This window comes from Lissotriton vulgaris, chromosome 6 (assembly GCF_964263255.1).
Source record: "Lissotriton vulgaris chromosome 6, aLisVul1.2, whole genome shotgun sequence".
Classification (NCBI taxonomy): domain Eukaryota; kingdom Metazoa; phylum Chordata; class Amphibia; order Caudata; family Salamandridae; genus Lissotriton; species Lissotriton vulgaris.
In genome coordinates this window covers 654,905,049-654,925,777 of record NC_141694.1, presented here as the reverse complement: position 1 = coordinate 654,925,777, position 20,729 = coordinate 654,905,049, and the positions used below count along the sequence as shown (strand labels likewise).

General features: G+C 45.3%; 1 protein-coding gene across 1 annotated transcript in view; it reads right to left on the bottom strand.

Annotated features, from left to right (window-relative positions):
- RNGTT (RNA guanylyltransferase and 5'-phosphatase) overlaps positions 1-18,657 on the bottom strand; it is a 1,829,700-nt gene extending 1,811,043 nt beyond the window's left edge. Inside the window, exon 1 of the mRNA XM_086926663.1 lies at positions 18,244-18,657. Coding sequence (XP_086782789.1) covers positions 18,244-18,307 — 64 coding nt within the window. The 5' untranslated portion in view covers positions 18,308-18,657. The remainder of the gene's footprint in view (positions 1-18,243) is intronic.
- Positions 18,658-20,729: the final 2,072 nt, after the last annotated feature.

The window sequence follows — 20,729 nt, the reverse complement described above, 5'->3', positions numbered from 1 at the left end:
CCAGTTTTTAACTGTTCGTTTGAATTAGTGTTACCAGGGCATTATCCAGATCCCTCTCCTCCCGAGTAGGAGTTATTTCACATCCAAAATGTCAGAAAAGCATTGGAAATCTACGTTATGAGAACAAAACCTTTTTGTAGGGAAATTTTTTGGTTTGTGTCCTATAGCTCCTCCAATAGAGGTAGATGCCATCAACAGCAACACTTAGCAAGTGATTGATGCAAGCTATTGTGCTGACACAGGAGAGGCAAAGAAGGTCCCTTTCAACCCAACTACCGGAAATGTCAATGAGAGTTATGGGGGCGTCTAAGGCAGCTTTGAAGGAGCATCTTTGATGGGCATATATAATGCTGCGATTTGGCCTAGGTCCCATACATTTATGAAGCATTACAGGCCGCAGCTGGGAGATAAATGATTCACATGCTTGGGATCACTGGTGTAGGATGCAGGGGCAGAATAAGGGAAAGTGAATATTCTTCAATTCTTGGTTTGATTCATTAGGCTGCTGTTATCTCTTGAAGACGAACGTGTGGCTTTGGTCCTCCAAAAGAAGAAACTGACGGCAAGGTCAGCTGAGAACGACTGCCCAACAGGACTGTGGCATTGAAAGACAATCCGTTTAAAATAAACACTGATACGAAGCAGGTTCTAAATCGTCGTGTTTTCTCTTTCTTTGCTAGTTATCCGATCGTCTCAAACTGCAAAGGGGGTGTTATTTCTGACAGATGTCCGCCAGGAGGACAAACGGCACTGCAGATGAGGAGTGCAAAATCTGGGCGTGCAAGTAAACACTGAAATAGGATAGCTCCCAGCACGAGACAGGCAGGCTGAGAGAACTCGACAGATGGCAAGAATTCATTCATTTCATTGGCCCGTCAACCGTCTGCAGCCTGCGCAGTTCTGCAGCCGTTTAATGACAGGTGGGAATTCCCGCCTTTATCAGGCACCCCCGGATATTAGCGACCCCACCTGTGCTTTTCAAACCCGTCTGCAGCACTAAAGAGAAAAAAAACATGTTCCCACGACGTTTTCAAAACACAAATAAAACTTTTACCTTTCACTTTCATGTCTGATGTCCTCGTAATTAAATATTATTCACACAACACTGCGTGCCCTCCCCCAAAAAACACATTCAGCAGTTGAACAAAATAAATTCTACCTCTCAAAATTCGAGAGTGATGAACCAGATGTTCATGCTTTTGAAGAAAACCAAGGAGCTCTGTCGCACAACACGGGGTAACGATTTAAGGATTGGGTAATTTCAGTATTGTCTTTTCCGGTCCTCAACATTTATATTAGTATCATCTATGGTAACTCCGTTGTCTCTCCACAACCCCCTCGAACAGGCTTTTGGGATTAAACAAACAATAACTCCAAGTACTCTAAACGTACCTCTATTGCGACGACAGGAAAAAATTGCTCACTGTTTTGCTTAAATATTTTGCTAAATGCAAGACGAATGTCCCTCAATGCTATTTATTAGGTAAAGAGTGAGTGCACGCGCAGCAACGGCGTGAGTTATTAGAGCATCTTACGCGTCAGTCTTCTAGAGCAGTGGTTCCCAAACTTTTGACTCCTGAGGACCCCCATTGAGTCACCACTGAAAGCCGGGGACCCCCAAGCAATTTGTATGAGTTGGTGACACATTGCGAGTGGCAAATTGAGAGTCGCTAAATGAAATGTGCAACAGTGTGTTTAACACCGTTTGGGATTCCCAATGGGGTAGCATATTGCGAGGTTCATTAATATTAATGAGCCTCTCGCAATTTGCGAGCCCATTGGGAATGCCAGCACTCCCAGGTATGGTGGCCTGCTGGGCTCTGCAGGCCACAATGTCTGGGACTGCTTTTAAATAAAGCAGTTAAAAAAGAAAATGCATCCGTCATCATTTCTCAAAGCTCAGTGTGAGGGACAGTACTAGAAGCTCGGCCTTACATAATCCCCCCGCTACAACGCCGCCACTCGCAAGCAGAAGACGAATGAAAAACTTAGGAGCTCTGATGCTGCCACTCGTTGGTCTCTGATGACGCACTTCACTCACTATTAGCAGAAAGCCAAAAAGACAAAGTTGCTGATGTCTATCGGCAGTCTCTCCTATATCTGGAATGTGCTTGTCTAACCAAAAGTCTGCAGAGCCTATAGCAAAAGGATGTTATATGCAGGTAAGGAGGGACAGACATTCCCATGGCAAGATTACCAGACACACGGCACCCTACTGTAGAAGAGAACAGAGGCAGTGAAGGGCAATAGGCCACTTCAAACGGTCAGATAACAAAACCACGTTTGAGTGGAAGAAAATGCTAACTCTCCCCTATCATTATAAGTGAATTAGTTTAAGCTTATTAACGGTTGGACCATAGATGCGCTGCTAATGTCCTTCGATGCACCTCCCCAGTATGTACTGTTCAGTCCCTCCTCTTTAATGAGCGCTGCTGTGCACTTAGGCTTGCAAAGAGAAGACGTGACAATCCAAAAGTTTTGAAAGAGAAGACGTGACAATCCAAAAGTTTTGAAATTGAACATCCTGTGTTTAATTCTACAACTTGAAAGAGATGGATTTTAACAAGAGCCAAATGTGAGCTTGATAAATGTCTTCAAAGAGCAAAAGCCTGCCTGCGGTTCAAAGCTGACAATCCACAATAAGGATGGCGCCTTGTTGGCAATTACCCCTCATTCTCAGACACTGAGCTATGATACTCAGATCAGAGAGGAGATACAAACAGGGCCCCCAAGACAACTCGATGGTACACAGAACATAACCATGAACTTACACCAGACCGGTGCGGCCGTTTTTTGCTGATCTGATCACCTCTATCGAAGATTCACAGGACCTAAATTCAGATGTGCATCAAAGCTCTGACAATTTTTTTCATTAGACAAAATCATTAAAGCGAATCTAAAAATTAATTTTGTCCAGACTTGTTGGCATTATCAGTAGTAAATAAAGTTTGGGTCTCATTGAAACATTGTCGTTCCGAGGAAAGGAACTCCTATGATCACCAGCCATGAGGGAAGGCAGTGGAAGTATTAGAACAAGCATTGGCATAGCCAATAGGTCTCGCCTTTGGGACCTTATAAGTGAAGGGTTATCGAGCACAATATCCTTGGTGCAACAACATCAAGGGTTGCAACAACATCAAGGGTTGCATAGCTAAACACTTATAAGGTCCCAAAGGCAAGACCTATTGGCTTTGCCAATGCTTGTTTTGAGTGAGTGGCTCATGCAGGTATGCCACTGTGAGGTAGAGAGGATGCGTGTGCTTTTACAGGAGCCCCTGTGACATTGCGCCTCTTCAAAATGTATCTTGGGTCTGGTGTGATACTTCTAGCCCCTATTCCCGCACCCAATGCATCCTTAAACGTCCCATGAACAGCCGGGGTTGACACTCCTATTACCCCTGCCTTCCAGTGACACGTTACCCATCACAGGTGCTGGTGGTTGTGGTTGACGTGGTGGTGGACATGGTGGTGGTTGACGTGGTGGTGGACGTGGTGGTGGACGTGGTGGTAGAGGTGGTGGTGGATGTGGTGGTGGTGGACGTGGTGGATGTGGTAGTGGTGGATGTGGTAGTGGTGGACGATGTGGTGGTGGATGACGTGGTAGTGGTGGATGACGTGGTAGTGGTGGATGACGTGGTAGTGGTGGATGACGTGGTAGTGGTGGATGACGTGGTAGTGGTGGATGACGTGGTAGTGGTGGATGACGTGGTAGTGGTGGATGACGTGGTAGTGGTGGATGGCTTGGTGGTGATGGTTGACGTGGTGGTGGACGTGGTGGTGGACGCAGTGGTGTTGGTGGACGTGGTGGTAGACGTGCTGGTGGTGGACGTGGTGGTGGTGGACGTGGTGGCGTGGTGGCATGGTGGTGGACGTGGAGGAAGTGGTGGTAGAGGCGGTGGACGTGGTAGTGGAGGTGGTGGCTGACATGGTGGATGCGGTGGTGGTGGCTGACATGATCATGGTGGACGTGGTGGTGGATGTGGTGGTGGAGGACGTGCCAGAAGTGGTGGTGGACGTTGTGGTGGTGTAAGTGGTGGTGGACGTGGTGGTGGTGGACGTGGTGGTGCTGGACGTGGTGGTGGTGGACGTGGTGGTGGTGGGCGTGGAAGTGGTGGACATTGTGTTGGTGGACGTAGATGTGGTGGTGGCTGACATGGTGGACGTGGTGGTGGTGGACATGGTGGTGGAGGACGTGGTGTGGTGGTGGAGGACGTGGTGTGGTGGAGGTGGAGGACATGGGGACTGTGGTGGTGGTGAATGTGGAGGTGGTGGACGTGGTGGAGGTGGGCATGGTGGTGGGTGTGGACGTGGTGGTGGATGACGTGGCAGTGGACGACATGGAGGTGGTGGACGTGGTGGATGTGGACGCCATGGCAGTGGATGACATGGTGGGGGTGGTGGATGTGGTGGTGGTGGCTGACATGGTGTACGTGGTGGTGGTGGTGGACGTGGTGGTGGTTGACGTGGTGATGGTGGTGGACGCGGTGGTGGGCGTGGACCTGGTACTGGACGTGGTGATGGAGGACGTGGCGGTGGACGACATGGCAGACGTGGTGGATGTGGTAGTGGTGGACATGGTGGTGGATGTGGTGGTGCTGGATGTGGTGGTGAATGTGGTGGTGGTGGACGAGGTGGTGGACGTGGACATAGTGGTGGTGGACGTGGTGGTGATGAACCTGGTGGTGGTGGATTTGGTAGTGGTGGATGTGTTGGTGGTGGATGTGGTGGTGGTGGATGTCGTGGTGGTGGATGTTGTGTGGAGGTGGTGGTGAATGTCGTGTGGAGGTGGTGTGGACGTGGTGGTAGACGTGGTGGTAGACGTGGTGGTAGACGTGGTGGTAGACGTGGTGGTAGACGTGGTGGTAGACGTGGTGGTAGACGTGGTGGTAGACAACTATTGGGTAGGAGAGTGCTGGCAGAATGCGGAAGGAGAGGAGGATCTTGAAGGGGGCACATGGGAGAGCAGAAAGAGACTGAATATTAGAAACAAACAAGCGCTGAGCTGCTGAATATTAGAAACAAACAAGCGCTGAAGAAAAGAAAAGCGCACAGCTGCCATTGTTCACTACTCAGCTTCGCAAGTGCAGCCGTCGCGCTGGTTTAATAAACCTTAAAAGCAGCGATTGAAGAGAGGCAGTGACGGGTGGAAGTGCTTCACGACGTAAACAAGCGGTCTTCACTTTTCAAGCATTCGCACTCATGCTTGTGGCAGCATCCACCTTGTGGGAACGAGCAGCGGTCATATGTTTGTAATTAACGTGGCCGCGCTGCTGCTCGCTCCCGCAAGGTGGATACCGCCACGAGTGCGAGTGCTTGAAAAGTGAAAAACAATGGCTAAAGGCCCTCCTATAACAGCGCATATGTGCTGCCTAGGCGAGACCTGAAAAGGAAGGCTCAGTCAATGGCAGAGCGGTATGATTCAGGGAAAAGCAGCTTTCCAGAAACAGTTGTGTTGAAGGGATCCACCACTCTGATAAAATGACATTACATTGAGCTCTGAATTTCAAAACTGCACCAAAAATCAAGTGAACTATCCAATTTACTAAGGAGAAAAAGAATCACAGACTAAACTCTGATGAAAAGCGCAAGGCCCTTGTATAGCTTCACTTTACCTTCTTCAATTTGAATGCAAAATAATGATTTTCTGTACTACTGGCTCACCATCAAATGAAGCTTCTGAAAGACTAACTTTTTCTCAAAAACAGTTTCTCTGCAGTCTTGATCATTAAAAAGGAACTACAATCTTCACACACCCCCAAAAAAGTTAATCTCTCTGCAATTCTTTGATATCAATTTTCTGTGTCTAATAGGAATAAAAAATGTCGCCTTTCAGTTCTAAAAAACCCTTCTCCGACATTGGATATAAAATTCTATTTGTAGCTGCGTTTCACTCCGGTCCCAGCCTCCTTCAATGGGTCCGAGGTTCCAAACCCTCCTTCCCTGATGTAAGCATGTCCAGAGTTCCCAGCTCCCCTGAGCCTGCCTAAAGATCCCAGCCTCATCAGTGTGTCCAAAGTTCCCAAGCCATTTGAGCCTGTAAAGTGAGTCTCAGAACCCCTGTATCAGTCCACAGCCCTCCTAAGCCTTTCTAGAGATCTTGAGCTTCCTTGAGTCTTTTGGAAAGTCTCAGTCCCCCTAAGTCTGTACAGACTTCCTAAACACATGAGTGTGTTCTAACACTCCGACCCATAAGCATAGGTGGGTGATTAGCTCACTAAACACCTATGGTAGGGTGAGACAGAATGTGAATTTCATAGCGAAAGACCATTAAAGGAACTCACATTTATGTAAACGGGTAAGTAAATAAAGTTAAGATGAATCGGAAATGATTTTAAAACACACAAAGCAAAATGTGAACCCGCTGATAAATCTTGGTGGTGGAGGATAAGAACCAAGGAAAGAAGGGGAGAACATTAATATTAAAACAGACTGAAATACTTATTAGTTAGCAAAAATAGAGAGGTATCCAGGCTTTTTGACAGGCAACGTGAGATTGTAAGGTTTTGAAGTGCCTCTGAAGTGTATTCACAACTGAGGGCATAGATCCTAGGCAACACTGGACACTGTGGTAGGTGGAGCAGCCGACTCCCATCCCCCGACCAGCTGGAAAGCAGTGTATCCTGAAGGGGAATCATGCGAGGTGAAGTGACGCCAAGGTTTGAGACTGCTGCTAAACCCCTATTGCAATACAACCCAACGTTCTGGCAGCATTCATTGGGCCTTCAATAACAACCACATATAAGAAATAAACTCCCTCTCACTCCCGGGGGACAGCTTGTGAACGGCGCCAGCCACTCCCTGCAACAACAACTACGGGCAGTAGGGGGGTAGGCCTGCGGTGTTTGGAGACCGGACCTCAGGGGCCACCATCAGCTCTGAGAGCTAAACTACAACAAAGAGAGCCAAACTGATTTAAGCACACAGCCTGCACATTATCACCAACATCAAATTTGTGTTACCAGCCATCACAAATCATAAAGCAGTGGCTACAGAATCCTGCCCGGAGGAAACCGACAGGCCGTGAGGTGCTCCTCTTACGCAGGCAGCGGGGAGTACCCAGGAAAACAATACCACGCTAGGTACCTTACTACAAGCCACACCAGCAAGTACAATATGTTGGGCAATAAGGAAAGAAAGGGCGACACAGACTGAATTTGATAAATACACCCAACAAAAAGCTCAAACAGATGACGGTAAGCTGACCGAGCCGAGAGAGAGCAAAGCTGAACTAACCCTAAACTATTTCATGTCAGCCATTAAGAAAGTACATGACTCCCTGGAGGCCCATATAGACGCGGTCTTGACCGAAGTCTCCCTCATAACAGCTGATCTAAGCAAGCTAGGGGACCATGTCCAAGGAGTGGAAGACACAACAAAACACCTGAAACAAGGCACTGCGTACCTCCAACAAGTGAAAGAATTATCAAACACAACCAAAATACTTGAAACAAAACTGGACGACTACGAAGGGCGATCCAGAAGGAATAATGTATGCATAATTGGGGTTCCAGAATGAGTGGGGGGACCAGCTGCTGATCTGTTCATATAGGATCTCATAGTAAAACATCTACAACCGCTGGGCTTATCGAATTGCTTCTCTATTGAACGAGCACATCGTTTACCAGGGAAGAAGCCCCGGCCAGAGCCCCCTCCCCCATGCCAATCCTAGCCAAAGGTTTCAGCCTTCGAGATAGAGATATAATATAACAAACAGCGCACACAGCCCCAACAGTGCAATACGAGAACAGCAAAATTGCATTCTTTTCTGACTTCACCGTAAACGTACAGACATCGATGCAGCTTCCTCGAAGTTAAAAAAGCACCCAGATATAAAGGACTCAAATATGCAATGCTGTTCTCTGCCAAGTTGAGAGTAGAAGCAGATGGGAAGCCTCGGTTTTTCTCCAACCTGGAAGACACCTGGGAATGGTTGGATGGATGGCACACAGTGACACAAGAAGTCCCTCTCACAAATAGGCTGAGGATATCTTACCACAGCACAGGTCAGGCCTATCTCCCGGGACTGTTCCCAGTGAAAAAAGAATAATCAACCAAGAACTAGAATAGACTCGGTAATCTTGGACTTAGAAGTTCATTACCTATGGAACATAGCCTGCAGACATGGTAACATACGAAATATGGGGGGTGAGTGGGGGTCTCCCAGAGACCTAGATACTCTCAGTTTATTGTTAGGTGAGACAACAGGCAGTCTGCAAGTTGGGGAGTCGATTTGTTGTAAACAGTCATGCAGGGAGGCATAGGGGATATTTGGGTCTCAGACAGCACACAGGTCAAGATCAACACAAGATGGAAGAAGTTTCGAGCTCTTAATCAAACAATAGGGAAACACTGTCGCCAAGGTCCGATATTCTCAATAAACCGATCAAAGATATGCAATACCTTCCAATCCGCATCCATTTAAAGTACTCTACAGTTTCCACATCTCCCTCAGAAAGGGATAACAATACCTACCACACAGACCCCACTGACAATTGACGCCTCACTACCTGCTCTCAGGCCAGTAAACTGCTTGCATGGCTCGATAAACGTGAAAAAGCAAATAGGTGGGTTTCCCTTCTCAAGACTGAAACCGAAGAGACAGTAAGAGATCCTCAAACGAAAGCAGAGACAATCATCCAATATTACACGTTTATACTCTCCCTTGATTACCGCAACAGCTAACGACTCAAAAGACTTACTGAAAGACATGCGCCTCCCATCATTAACTACCACAGAAGCAGTGACACTGGATAGTGACATCACTGACGATTAAATTATCAATGCAATAAATAGCATACAACCAGGGAAAGCAATGGGCCCAAATGGTCTACCAATAGAACTATATAAAGTGACTGCCTCGAAGGTTGCACCCCACGTAAGACAAATACAGCTCACCCAAATATACCTTGGTGACTTCACCCTCCATTGGAACGATCTCAATGATGCGGTGGTAAATAGTCTTAAAAGCTTCCTCAGCGCCCTGGACCTCACACAATTATGCAACAGCCCGACCCACGAGAAAGGTTCTATCCTCGACCTTATCATCGCCAAAGAGGACGCTACTCAACTTGAGTCTATCCAACCCTGTGACTGGTCAGACCATCATATTGTCACATTCCACATCAATGAAAAAATCAAACTCAACTCGGTTCAACCCTCCAGACCTAAAGTCTGGAAAAGAGACCTGAAAAAACTCAACCCATTCTCCATACCCCGAACAGCCGCGACCTCCTACTCCCGCCTACGGGCGCTACTGATGTCCAATCCCTGACTGACCACTATCTCAACGCCATGACCTCAATAATTAATGAGGCTGCTCCCATGCAGCTAAAAAGAGTCTCCGCTAAAATCTCCAATCCATGGTACGACGGGAGTCTCAATGAAGATAGACAAGCCATGCGAATGGCAGAGCGCACCTGGAGGGCAGCACCCTCTGCACTGCACCTAAAAACCCTGAAGAAAAAGAGAAATGCATACTTCAGGAAAATAAAGCGCTCAAAAGCAAACTTCTTCAGCCTCCAGCTAGACCAGCAGGGGTGGGGAATTCCTATCTCCCGACGCCCGAGACATCTAGATTTCTTAGGAGGGCTAGAGGTTTTAATTTGCATTTTGTCCAAAGGACAAGTAGACAGTTTTATAGTAATAAGATACACAGCTGTTCAACCCTGTAGGTCACAGCCAGTAGATAAGTTGCTCTGAGCAGTTTATTGGCAGTGAAAAGGTCAATGCAAAACTGGGGCCTGCATTTTAATTTCCCCAGAGCAGAACAATAAAATGAGAAAGCAGAGCTCAAAGTTTGAGCCAGCTGGATAAGCTCGTGTGGCTTCCAGGTTCTCCCCTGGTCCGTTTATTATCTTTAAGCATGAGACACACATCGAGCTTCTGCAGCCCCAGTACACGCGCAGCAATGACAAGTAAGAGGCTGCTTTTTGTGCCTCTTGGCCTCTTGCTCTAACTTGAACTGTATGACCCCTGCCTTGTATTCTCTGCTCCACTCCTGGGCCTCATAGGGCTCCAATATCCCTGCTCATCTTCAACTCAATTTGATTTCCCTTCTTATGCACCCCATCCTTGGCACTTTGTGTTTTCTGTACACCTTATGTTACACCCGGTGCCTGAACCACTCCACCCTCCGCTGCACTCTGACATCCCTCACCCGCTCCCCTTGGCCTCTCAGATCTTACTTCATCGAGGGCTTACATTAAAGCTGATCAGTTTCCCCAGGGGCTTTCATGCAGGCCGAAGGCCACCCCCAACTCTGTTCTTGCACTAGGCCTCTCATCTCACTTTGTGCCTGCGCCAGGGGCATTGTGAATACACCGCTGTAGCAACTACAGCAGCTGTAGAGTTTTTGATGGGCCTCTTCAGTCTGCAGGTCCGCAGACAAAGGCCCATAATAGACTTGAAAGGGTGGGTGGGAGAGTGAGTGAATGGGTGGATGAATAGATGCATGGATGAATAGTGAAAGGGTGGATGGATAGATGCATATATGAATAAGTGAACGGGTGGATGTATAGATGCATGGATGAATACATGGAAGAGTGGATTTTAGATGCATACATTAATGAGTGAAAGGGTGAATGGATAGATGCATGGATGAATAAGTGAGGCTGGATGGATAGTTGGATGAATGAATGGAGTGAAAGGGTGGATGTTTAGATGCATGAATGAATGAGTGAAAGGGTGGATGTATAGGTGCATGTATGAAAGAGTGGATGGATAGATGCATGTATGAATAAGTGAAAGGGTGGATGGATAGGTGCATGTATAAATAAGTGAAAGGGTGGATGTATAGATGCATGGATGAATATGTGCAAGAGTGGATGATAGATGCATACATTGAGTGTAAGGGTGAATGTATAAATATATGGATGAATGAGTGAAAGGCTGGATGGATATATGGATGAATGAAAGTGTAGTGAAAGGGAAGATACATGGATGAATGAGTGAATGGATGTAAGGATGGATGTTTGAAAGAATGGTAGGATAAGTGCAAGGGTGAATGAAGGGATGGGTGAGTGGATGGATAGGTCGAAAGTGGATTGATGAGTGAAAGGATGGACGGTTTATTGAAAGGGTGGATTAAGTGGTGAGAGAGTAGATGAATAGATGGCTGAGTGGGCGGGGATAGATGGCTGAGTGGGAATGGTGGATAGATGGCTGAGTGGAAATGGTGGATAGATGGCTGAGTGGGCGGGGATGGATGGATGGGTGGGTGGCTGGGTCGAAGGGTTGATGGATGGATGGGTGGACAGTTGAGTCTAAAGGTGGATGGAGGAATTAGTGATGGGTGGATGGATATATGAGCGAAACGGAAGATATACGGGTGGATGGACGAGCAAAAGCATAAATGGAGGAAGTGAAAGGATAGGTGGATAGATGAGTGAAAAGGAGGATAGATGGGTGGGTGGATGAGTGAAAGGATGGATGGATGAGTGAAAGGAAGGCTGGATTGATCAGTTGGGTCAATAGGTTTGGAGATGGCAGGATAGCTTTGAACAGAGGCTTCATGAACACCACACTTTTCAGCTACAGTAGAGGCGGAGCTCTTGATGGGCCTCTTCTGTCTGCAGCTCGGCAGACAAAGATTCGTAATTGTGAAACGATGAATGGATGTGGGTGAAAGGATGAGTGATGGATGGATGGATGGATGGATGGGTTACAGGGTTTAAGGATTAGAGAGCGAAAGGATGGATGAGTGTAAAGGATAAATGGATGGATGAGTGGAAGGATGGATTGATGGATGGGTTGAAGAGTGGGTGGAAGGATGAGTGAAAGGGAGGGTGGATAGATGAGTGAAAGGGAGGGTGTATGGATGAGCAGATGGATGGATGGTTGAAATGGATATGTTTGGAGATGGATGGGTAGGTTTGGAAATGGATGAGCGGATGGACTGACGGACGAACAGTTTGGTGAAAGGCTAATGGATAAAAGACTGAATGGGGGCCAATGTAAAGGTGAAATGCTAGATATCAGTGTGTTAAAGGATGAATAGATAGATGCTCAGATGGAAGAGACAAGAGAGTTATTCTGGCGAGGATTCCAATTAATTCTTTGCTTGCTTGGTGTCATAAGAACTTTGGATCAACGTGGTGGGTATTTTAATTTTCTGGTTACTCACTTGGCCTACACTATGCTCGTTTCTCTACCTTGGGATTATCAGGTAGGCGTGCTGCTGTATGCCAGCGTGTTCTTACTAGACCGTTGGTATTGGGTCTCATAAAGGCCATATTGCCATAGAAATTCCTGGCACTGAACAAAACTACTTTATAAAAGAGCACACATGAAGCCAGCTCACAGATAGGAAGAGATAGCATTTTAATAAAAGCACAAAGTATTGGTTAACTCAGATTTAATTAGGGGCTCAGTTGTTAAAGTCACAAAGGGCACCCATGATATATGACTTTGTATTCATGCAGATCTACGTTTTTCATGAATTCACATGAATTTCCTTAAGTAGGCCAGGAAACCGTAGTCCTAGAAAATCTTTGTGAATTGCATCTTAGCATGAGCAAATATGAATATGCCCCAGCGGAAATCTGTTGACTGTTTACAAGTTCACTTTTTCTCCAACCACATTTTTCCCAGCCATGGAAGAAACTTTACTTCTGCCATTGTCAGGGGTAAATTGCCGACCTTTCTCAGTATGGGAAAAGATTACAGAAGAGCTGGTGAAAAACTCCAAAATTCAAATCTTTCTATAGTAATAGCCTGACATAACCAGAAAGGCTATTATCAGAGCTCTTCTATAAAGAGATTGCAGCCATTATTTGACGGCGCACTACATGGCACCAAAGGGACAAGTGGATTTTGTTACAGGACATGTAGATTTATGAAGCTACTTGTCCCATGGACAAGTACATATTTCATAAAATTCCACACCCCTGACCAGGCAAAAAACCGCCCAAAAAAACTGTTTGAGTTAATCAGAACACAAGCCAAGGAACAACCCCAACCTCTCAGTACCTTGCACGAAGCACCCTCCTGTGAAGTCTTCGCCGCTTTCTTTACCCAAAAAACTGACAACATAAAGAATGATCTCCGCACTGACGCAAGACTCCACACCACACTCAACTGCATAACACCCACCGAACCTAAAAACAATGCAACATGGTCAACCTTTGAAACCTACTCCGAAGAAGAAATAGGCAAACTGCTCAGCACCTTGAAACCGTCCAATCACCTCACGGATCCCCTCCCTGCTAACGCTGTCAAAGATTTCACCCCACTGCTCCTTCCACTCTGGACTAAAATTATCAACAGCTCGCTCCAAGAAGGAACCATCCCTGACTCCCTCAAAGTTGGACAAGTCACACCTTTGCTAAAGAAACCTACTGCCGACCCATCCGACCTAAACAACTACTGTCCCATTACCAATATTCCCCCTCTTGCCAAATTATTGGAAAAATGCGCACAACTACAACTGACTAAACACATTGATCTGTTTGATCTCCACAACCCTCATCAATCAGGCTTCCGAGCAGGACACAGCACTGAAACTGCTATGACTCACATAATTGACGATGCCCTTCCAATCCTAGATCAAGGTGATACCTGCCTCCTCATCCTTCTTGATTTCTCTTCAGCATTCGACACTGTTAAACATGAGAAGTTACTCGATCTTTTGAACAGAAGAATGGGTCTTTCTGGGACTGTTCTCAAGTGGTTCACCTCCTTTTTACACAACAGGTCGCAGAAATTCAAAAGTAACAACCTGATGTCCTCTCCAATACCTGTTTCGTTACGCGTCCCCCAAGGATCCTCCCTATCACCAACTTTGTTCAACCTAGTTATGGAACCTCTCACCACCTTGCTTCAAGCATCCAATGTACTTTTTCACATGTACGCAGATGACACCCAACTATATCTCAAATTACAATCCCCCAATGACATCTTACTCCTGAACTCAACGATCAGAAGCACCCAATCCTGGCTTGCTGATAATCATCTCAAACTCAATGCTCTGAAAACAGAATTCCTGCTGATCTCACCTCCCGCGAAGATCTCTACCACTCAAACCTGGCTTAAACAGTTAACTGCACTCAATGTCCAACCCACCATAGTGGATTCAGCGAAATCCCTAGGCATAACTCTCAACTTCAATCTCAACATGCAGCATCATATCAGCAAGGCTACTAAGGGAGCGAACTTCCAAATCAATACCCTGAGGAAACTTAAACCCTTCCTACCAGCCAAAGACTTCCAAACTGCAGTACAAGCACTAGTAATCCCGCGAATTGAATACGGCAGCACCGCCCTCTGCGGTCTCCCGTTAACCACTACTGCACCCCTAAGAGCCTCTCTAAACGCTGCAGCGAGACTCATCACTGGATCAAAAAAACACTTGCATATCTCCCCTGACTTGAAATCACTGGACTGGCTGCCTTTTGAAGCCAGAATACATTTGAAAATCGCCTGCATGACACACAAGGCTCTACACCTGAGCTCTCCCGGATACCTCACTCAGAAGCTGTCAATCTCTGGCGGCTCTAGAAACCCTAGAGGCACAAACAATCTTCTGCTAAAACCTCGAAGATTCCGGAAGGAAAAAACTTATAAACGCTCTTTCTCAGGAATGGCACCCAGGATCTGGAACTCACTCCCCCCTGAAACCAGGCTCATCTCCTCCATCACACTTTTTAAGAAAGAAGTAAAAGCTATTTTTATGGCCAAATACACTTGACCTATTAGCGTGGATCTGGAAAGACTCTACACCGATCTGTATTATTCTGTTCGAACTCTATGACTATGTATTTCACCTGTATTATTGACGCTACTATCTATGCACACATTTAACTGTAATATTTATATTATTGATGTGCTGTACTACTTTGCTCCCTCACGTACCTACCCTTCCCACTTATTATGTTTAATTTCACTCTCTTGTTGGTATTCCCGGCTTTGTAAAGCGCTCTGATATCTGCAAAGATCTTGTTCGCGCTATATAAAACTTTCAAAATAAAATAAATAAATGTTTGAGGACAGTAAGCAACATGGGAGACTTTAGGTAGACCAGAGATTGACTACCATTGTAGTTGTCCATAAGCAAGGGAAACCAACAGAACAATGCAATTCATATCGCCCCATATCACTGCTCAACCCAGAAGTCAAAATACTGGCAAAACTATTAGTAAACAGACTCCTACCGATCATAACGAAATTGGCACACCGGATCAATCTGGCTTTATGCTAGGGAGGAATACAGCCTCCAATTTAAGACACATCCATGGCGTACTGGGAGAAGGGAATCTATCAAAGAAGAGGCAGCAATTCTATCATTAGACGGGAGCATGGCCTTTGACACCATTGAATGGCCATATCTATATGCTGTGCCGGAACAACTAGGCTTTGGCTCAGAATTTTCCAAATGTGTCAAACTGCTATATGCAAACCCCCTAGCACAAGTAGTAGTAGTAAATAAACACACCTCACACAGCTTTCCCCTTAAAAGAGGTACACAACAATGGTGTCTCCTGGAAAACAGATGATATGATGGAGGGATAGCTCTCCCAAAATATCCGAATGTACTACTGGGCTGGATAACTAGCAGTTATCAATAAATGGTTATACGGCACACAAACTGATCCTGCCATTCAGATGGATAAGATACTCATGGGCCCGAAAGGTTACAGACAGGCACTGTACACAAATGCAGCAAAGCAACCGCTAACAGGACCAACAACAAGCAGTTAAACTATGGCATACAGTGACAAAAAGGCTAGGATGGCGAAACAAAGTAACCCAAGCCATTCCATTATGGGATGCGGAACAGCTGGGTACCCTGATTAAATGCACAGGATTTGACAAATGGGACATGATCGGCATCTCAAGGGTGGGGGCACCTCTGGTCACAGGGCACTGTGATACTGTTTACTGACTTACAAAAAGAATATGAGATGACAAATCATGAAAATTATAAATACCTTCAAATTAGGCATGACCTGAGAGCAGCCATCCCAGAGTCAACACCCTTGGAGGATAGACTACTAAGTGAACGCTTAGCTAGTAAAGTGATCTCCCTGACATACAGGAAACAACTTAACACGCCTGACCCCTTACAGAAATTGTATGAGAAATGGCAGAATAATGTAGGAGAACTAGAAGACTTGCAAGAAGCATTAGTATCCCCTAAGAAAGTAGCCATATCTTCCAGAATACAATTAAACTTAAAATCTTCCATAGAGCATACCTTTCCTGTATCACACTAAAAAAATGAAAAGGAAAGATGATTCCATGTATCACGAACATTTTAATCAACAAGGAGCCTTTTTTCAAATAATATGGGAATGTCCGATCATCCAGAAATACTGGGGGGAGGTGACAACACAAGTGCAGTCAGTCACAGGGAAAACCTTTTGCACACACCCCAACTATGCCTTCTAAACATATGGGGTCAAACTGACCTAATCAGGAAAGAACAAATATGGGTAACGCTAGGCTTCGTTATCTGATGTTATTTTGTAAAATTGAATATTATCCTGTGGTGCTATCGCTACAATGTGAACCGACTGTGTACTGGTGTAATCTAATAAAAAGAGTTAAAAATAAATAAATAAACAAACTTAAATAATAACAACAAATAAATTACCTCCAACTCGAGTCACCAGTGGCTTCAACCGATACAAAAAAACGAATTTGAAACTCCTCATCAATGTCGGTGGATGCTTCTACACTTTCAACCTAAATCTGATTTCCAGCAAACAGCTGAAGACAAGAAATGTCTTTCCCCAACCTTCCCAGATCAGACCAGCAGAAAGATAAGACTACTAGAGGAAAGAGAAAGAAAATACACCATCGCTCTAAATCTCAAACGAACAGATTAGCACCCACGAGTCTCTAAACCTAGCTTTCTCGCTATTCTACCCTGCTCATGACTTTCACACGAGTCACTTTCCAAGAAATGGGGTTGTGGCCCAGTCTATATCATGCATAATAAAATGTCAGAGATATTTAGAAGGAAATCCAGTGTGGAAAATATAAGCCTTACAACCAAAACAAATCTGATAGGATCCTGCGGTGGGGTGTGGGGTGTTCAAATCACAAAGATCTGCATTCCGAGAAACAATATTTTAAACTAGGCAAACTCTGAGAAACAAAACAGTTTAATTCAGCCATTTACCAAATGAAAATCCTATGCAAATAAGAAGCCACTGTATTCAAAAGTCTTACTGGCCATAACAGCTCTGTTGAATAAGACTCTAAAGAAAGAGTGAACCACTTCAGATTACAAAAGCTTTGTGCAATATGATTGAAGCAGTCAAAGGGCAATTTCTGGACACGCCAGCGTCTAATAGTTGAATGCAAAGATAACTCCATACATAGAAGCTATGGACCAAACCTGTCAATATAATGTCATGAAAGGGTCCAATCAGATCTTTGACCTGTCACCCAGGAGAATTCAAAGATGGTTGATGCAAGACTATACACGACAGATATGAAAAATGCATTGATAATTTGAGATATCAATGTTTCGCCTCGTCCATCACCAGTTTCTGAACCCCCCTGAAATCCATACTTGTTCCTTTTAACAAAGATTTGATAGTAAGTAGTGCGTTTGTAATGTAAATGACAATGAATGCTATTTATAAATGTATTGTTGCTTTGTTTATATAAACAATCCCCAATTCACCCCGTCAAAATATTTCGAAGGTAACAGACATCCGAATCCTGAGTCCAAGATGCCCTGTGTTCTCTAGTGTAATATTTTGGTGACCTCTAGTCAAATAAAGATGCTCTGAACACGAAGCTGTAGAGAATGCGGACGTAGTTTCCTCAAACTTAATTGAGATGATAAAAAGTGAGCTTGAGACCGACAGGCACCACTGATGCCAAGTAGTTCTATCAGGCGTGACACAGTATTTTGCTTATCAGCAGTAGTAGCTGCATATTGGAACGTACAGCCAATAGCTGCAACAGAAACGAAGATACGAGTCCTACTATCCAAGGTACTGGTGGATAACGCAAAAGCTCAGATTAATGGAGTAGTGCGTGAAAAAAGGGGTAACTTCGCAGAGCAAAGTAGAAAACGCACAGTGATATATTATCCTGGTTACTGTAGAAGGGAACAACTGAACATTTAAATCACCCAAGCAACATGACAAACCGCACATGCACGGTGGAACTATATAGATCACCGTAACTGATTGAAATGACATAAAGAAGCAACAACTGTTGCTACAAAGACAACAGGGCGTCAGGCTATTGGAATGTCCTGCCTGCATGCCAACCTCATCCCTCCAGTACCTGCCACGGGCTGCCCCCGGCGTGGGCAGTTGAGCCAGCGGGGTGGGATCTTCAGGTGGGACATGCTGCTGGAGCTGAGCTCCTTGCCACTTTGTGCTGGCAGCTCGGTCTCCCTTCTAAGAGTCTATGTCAGGTCTCGTGCCTCCGCTAGTGTGCGTGGTCTCGTGCCTTAGCTTAAGGCCCCCTCTGTCAGTGGGCGCCAGTCAGACTCGCAGTGTTCGCTTCATTCACAGTGGGACTCAGATCCAGCCACAAAAACAAACGCGCCAAACTCCCAGCGTGCACCGCGGCCGGCGACAGCTTCCAGCTCCAGAGCCGCCGCTTCCGGGCGGGACTCGCAGACAGCTGAAGGAAGGGGGAGACGTCTCTGCAGTGCTGTCTAGCTCGTGTGCGCGGACACCCGCACCCCGCTGCGAGGACTGCTCTACTGATTCGTTTTTATCCTCGGCCACTTCAAATAACGCTCTTTAAATTTGACAAGGTTACAGCGAGCTGTTTAAAGAGTAATAAAACAGCATATACAAAAGTCAGCAGGGGGTTTTGTAGAATACCGTCCTTTGATTCCAGAGAGACCAATTTCATCTGATGAAATGTGCTAAGTAAAAAAAAAAACAGAAAGGGAAAGTATAACAATTATGATTTCCACGATACACGCATTTGTCGTCCGTTTTCTGTGTCTAAGTCGCGTCGCTCGACCAGTGTCTGCTACTCTGTCAAGTCAGTCCCCTCTCTGTGTCTAGGATGGCGAGTCTGCCTCTGTTTACATCGTGACGACCCACGTGATCCTCTGTCACGCTGCTTTCTGTCAAAGGATTCCTCCATGGAGTCGCTGAGGCAGAAAATTTCCTTTTTTTAAAATATTTATTTTTTGCATTTTTATATTGCGCTAACTCGACAGTATTGGAGCGCTTTACATGAACACCAGCTGCACGACCCTAAGTCACATATTCTTTTAAGCACAGGGAGCTTATGTGATTATCTTGTTTGTATTTATTTGATTCTCTTGAATGTGAACATTCTGTATCCCTGGTTTCTACTGTTGTACAGTTTTGGACCACAGTGTCTCCAGCGGTTTCTTCCTGCTCTTCGTGGGGTTGTTGTACTCGTGTATATCTTGAAATAAAACCATTTTTTTCCTTGGACCTCGTCTGTTCATCAGAGTGTTCTTTTTGACTGGATCACAACAGCCCAGCATCACAGGATGTTGAGCAAATGCTGAGACTCAAACCTGGTTCACCAGTTCCAAAGTCGTCAGTTTTGGTCCTAATGCCACATCCTTTCTTTTCCAGGTGATCACGCTTTTTAGGTCTCGCCTGCGACAGCGCATGTGCTAGTTGCTCATGCTAAATGTATACAAGGGGCTTGCCGCCCATCTGTTGCTTACCAGTCGTTGGCTTCCTTGTCACTCTTATTTTGCTGATTTGTAATTGGACAGCATGTGTCAGCGTCACCACCTCTTCTTCGGCTGGACCATGGACCAAGTACAGATTGCTTTTCAGCGTGATACTGTCTTGCTTATCAAGGTACTATTTTTTTTTAATGTATTCTTCGTGTTGCTTCTTCCACTAATCACCTCCTACCACTTTGTTGTCTGTTATCTCTTATCCCCCACCCACAATATGGAAAAAAAAGTGCTATGACGCAGCCAGCACTGGCAACCTTTTAGTGCTCTTTTTAACCTCCCCGTTCCCTCCCATGCTCTCTCCTGTTGTTCATGTTACTCCTTTACCGTTGTTCCTGTTCCCCACCCTCACCCGACAGAGGGACAAAAAGCTCCATAAGCGGGTAGCACCGACCTCGTTATACCACCTTTTTATTTTTACTTTTATCCATACAGCCCAACAGCTGCGCTGCTGTACAACATGGGTACAAGACATTGGCAAAGTCAATAGCTCTCCCATATTCTACACCAATTGACATCCCAATACTTGTTTCGCTCTTGTGATTGCGTATGACTTCAATACTGTTTGCTGTTATCTATGCGAGAGCTAGACAATGATTTGTGTGATTTTGTTGAACTACTGTATTTTTACTTTTTAGTTGAGGTATACAGCCAGGCAATTTAGAAGGAGAGTCAAGCTAGTGTTCTCGCTTTTATTTGAGAACCAAAGCTCCAGCAAGCCATAAAAGAATTCTTCAAGTAAGTGGCACTGGTAACGTCCTGTTAAGACACAATAAATACCTTCATACCAAAAATAGTAAAGTACCTGTGTTTCATCGTACTACATTTGATTATATCACTGCATTGAGACCTTTTAAAAGTATTTGTTTTTAAACATGAACTGTACCCAACCACTAATGTCCTGACAACCTTGCCACAAGCAAACCATGATATGTCACTTTGTCATGTATCTTGCTATATCTTGGATTCCGCCTCTCAGAGAGCTGAAACATTACAAAGAGAACACCTACTAAAACCTAAAGATAAGTTTAATGAACACAGATCTGTATTCGTATCAAAATATTCCACAAACAGCTCTATGATC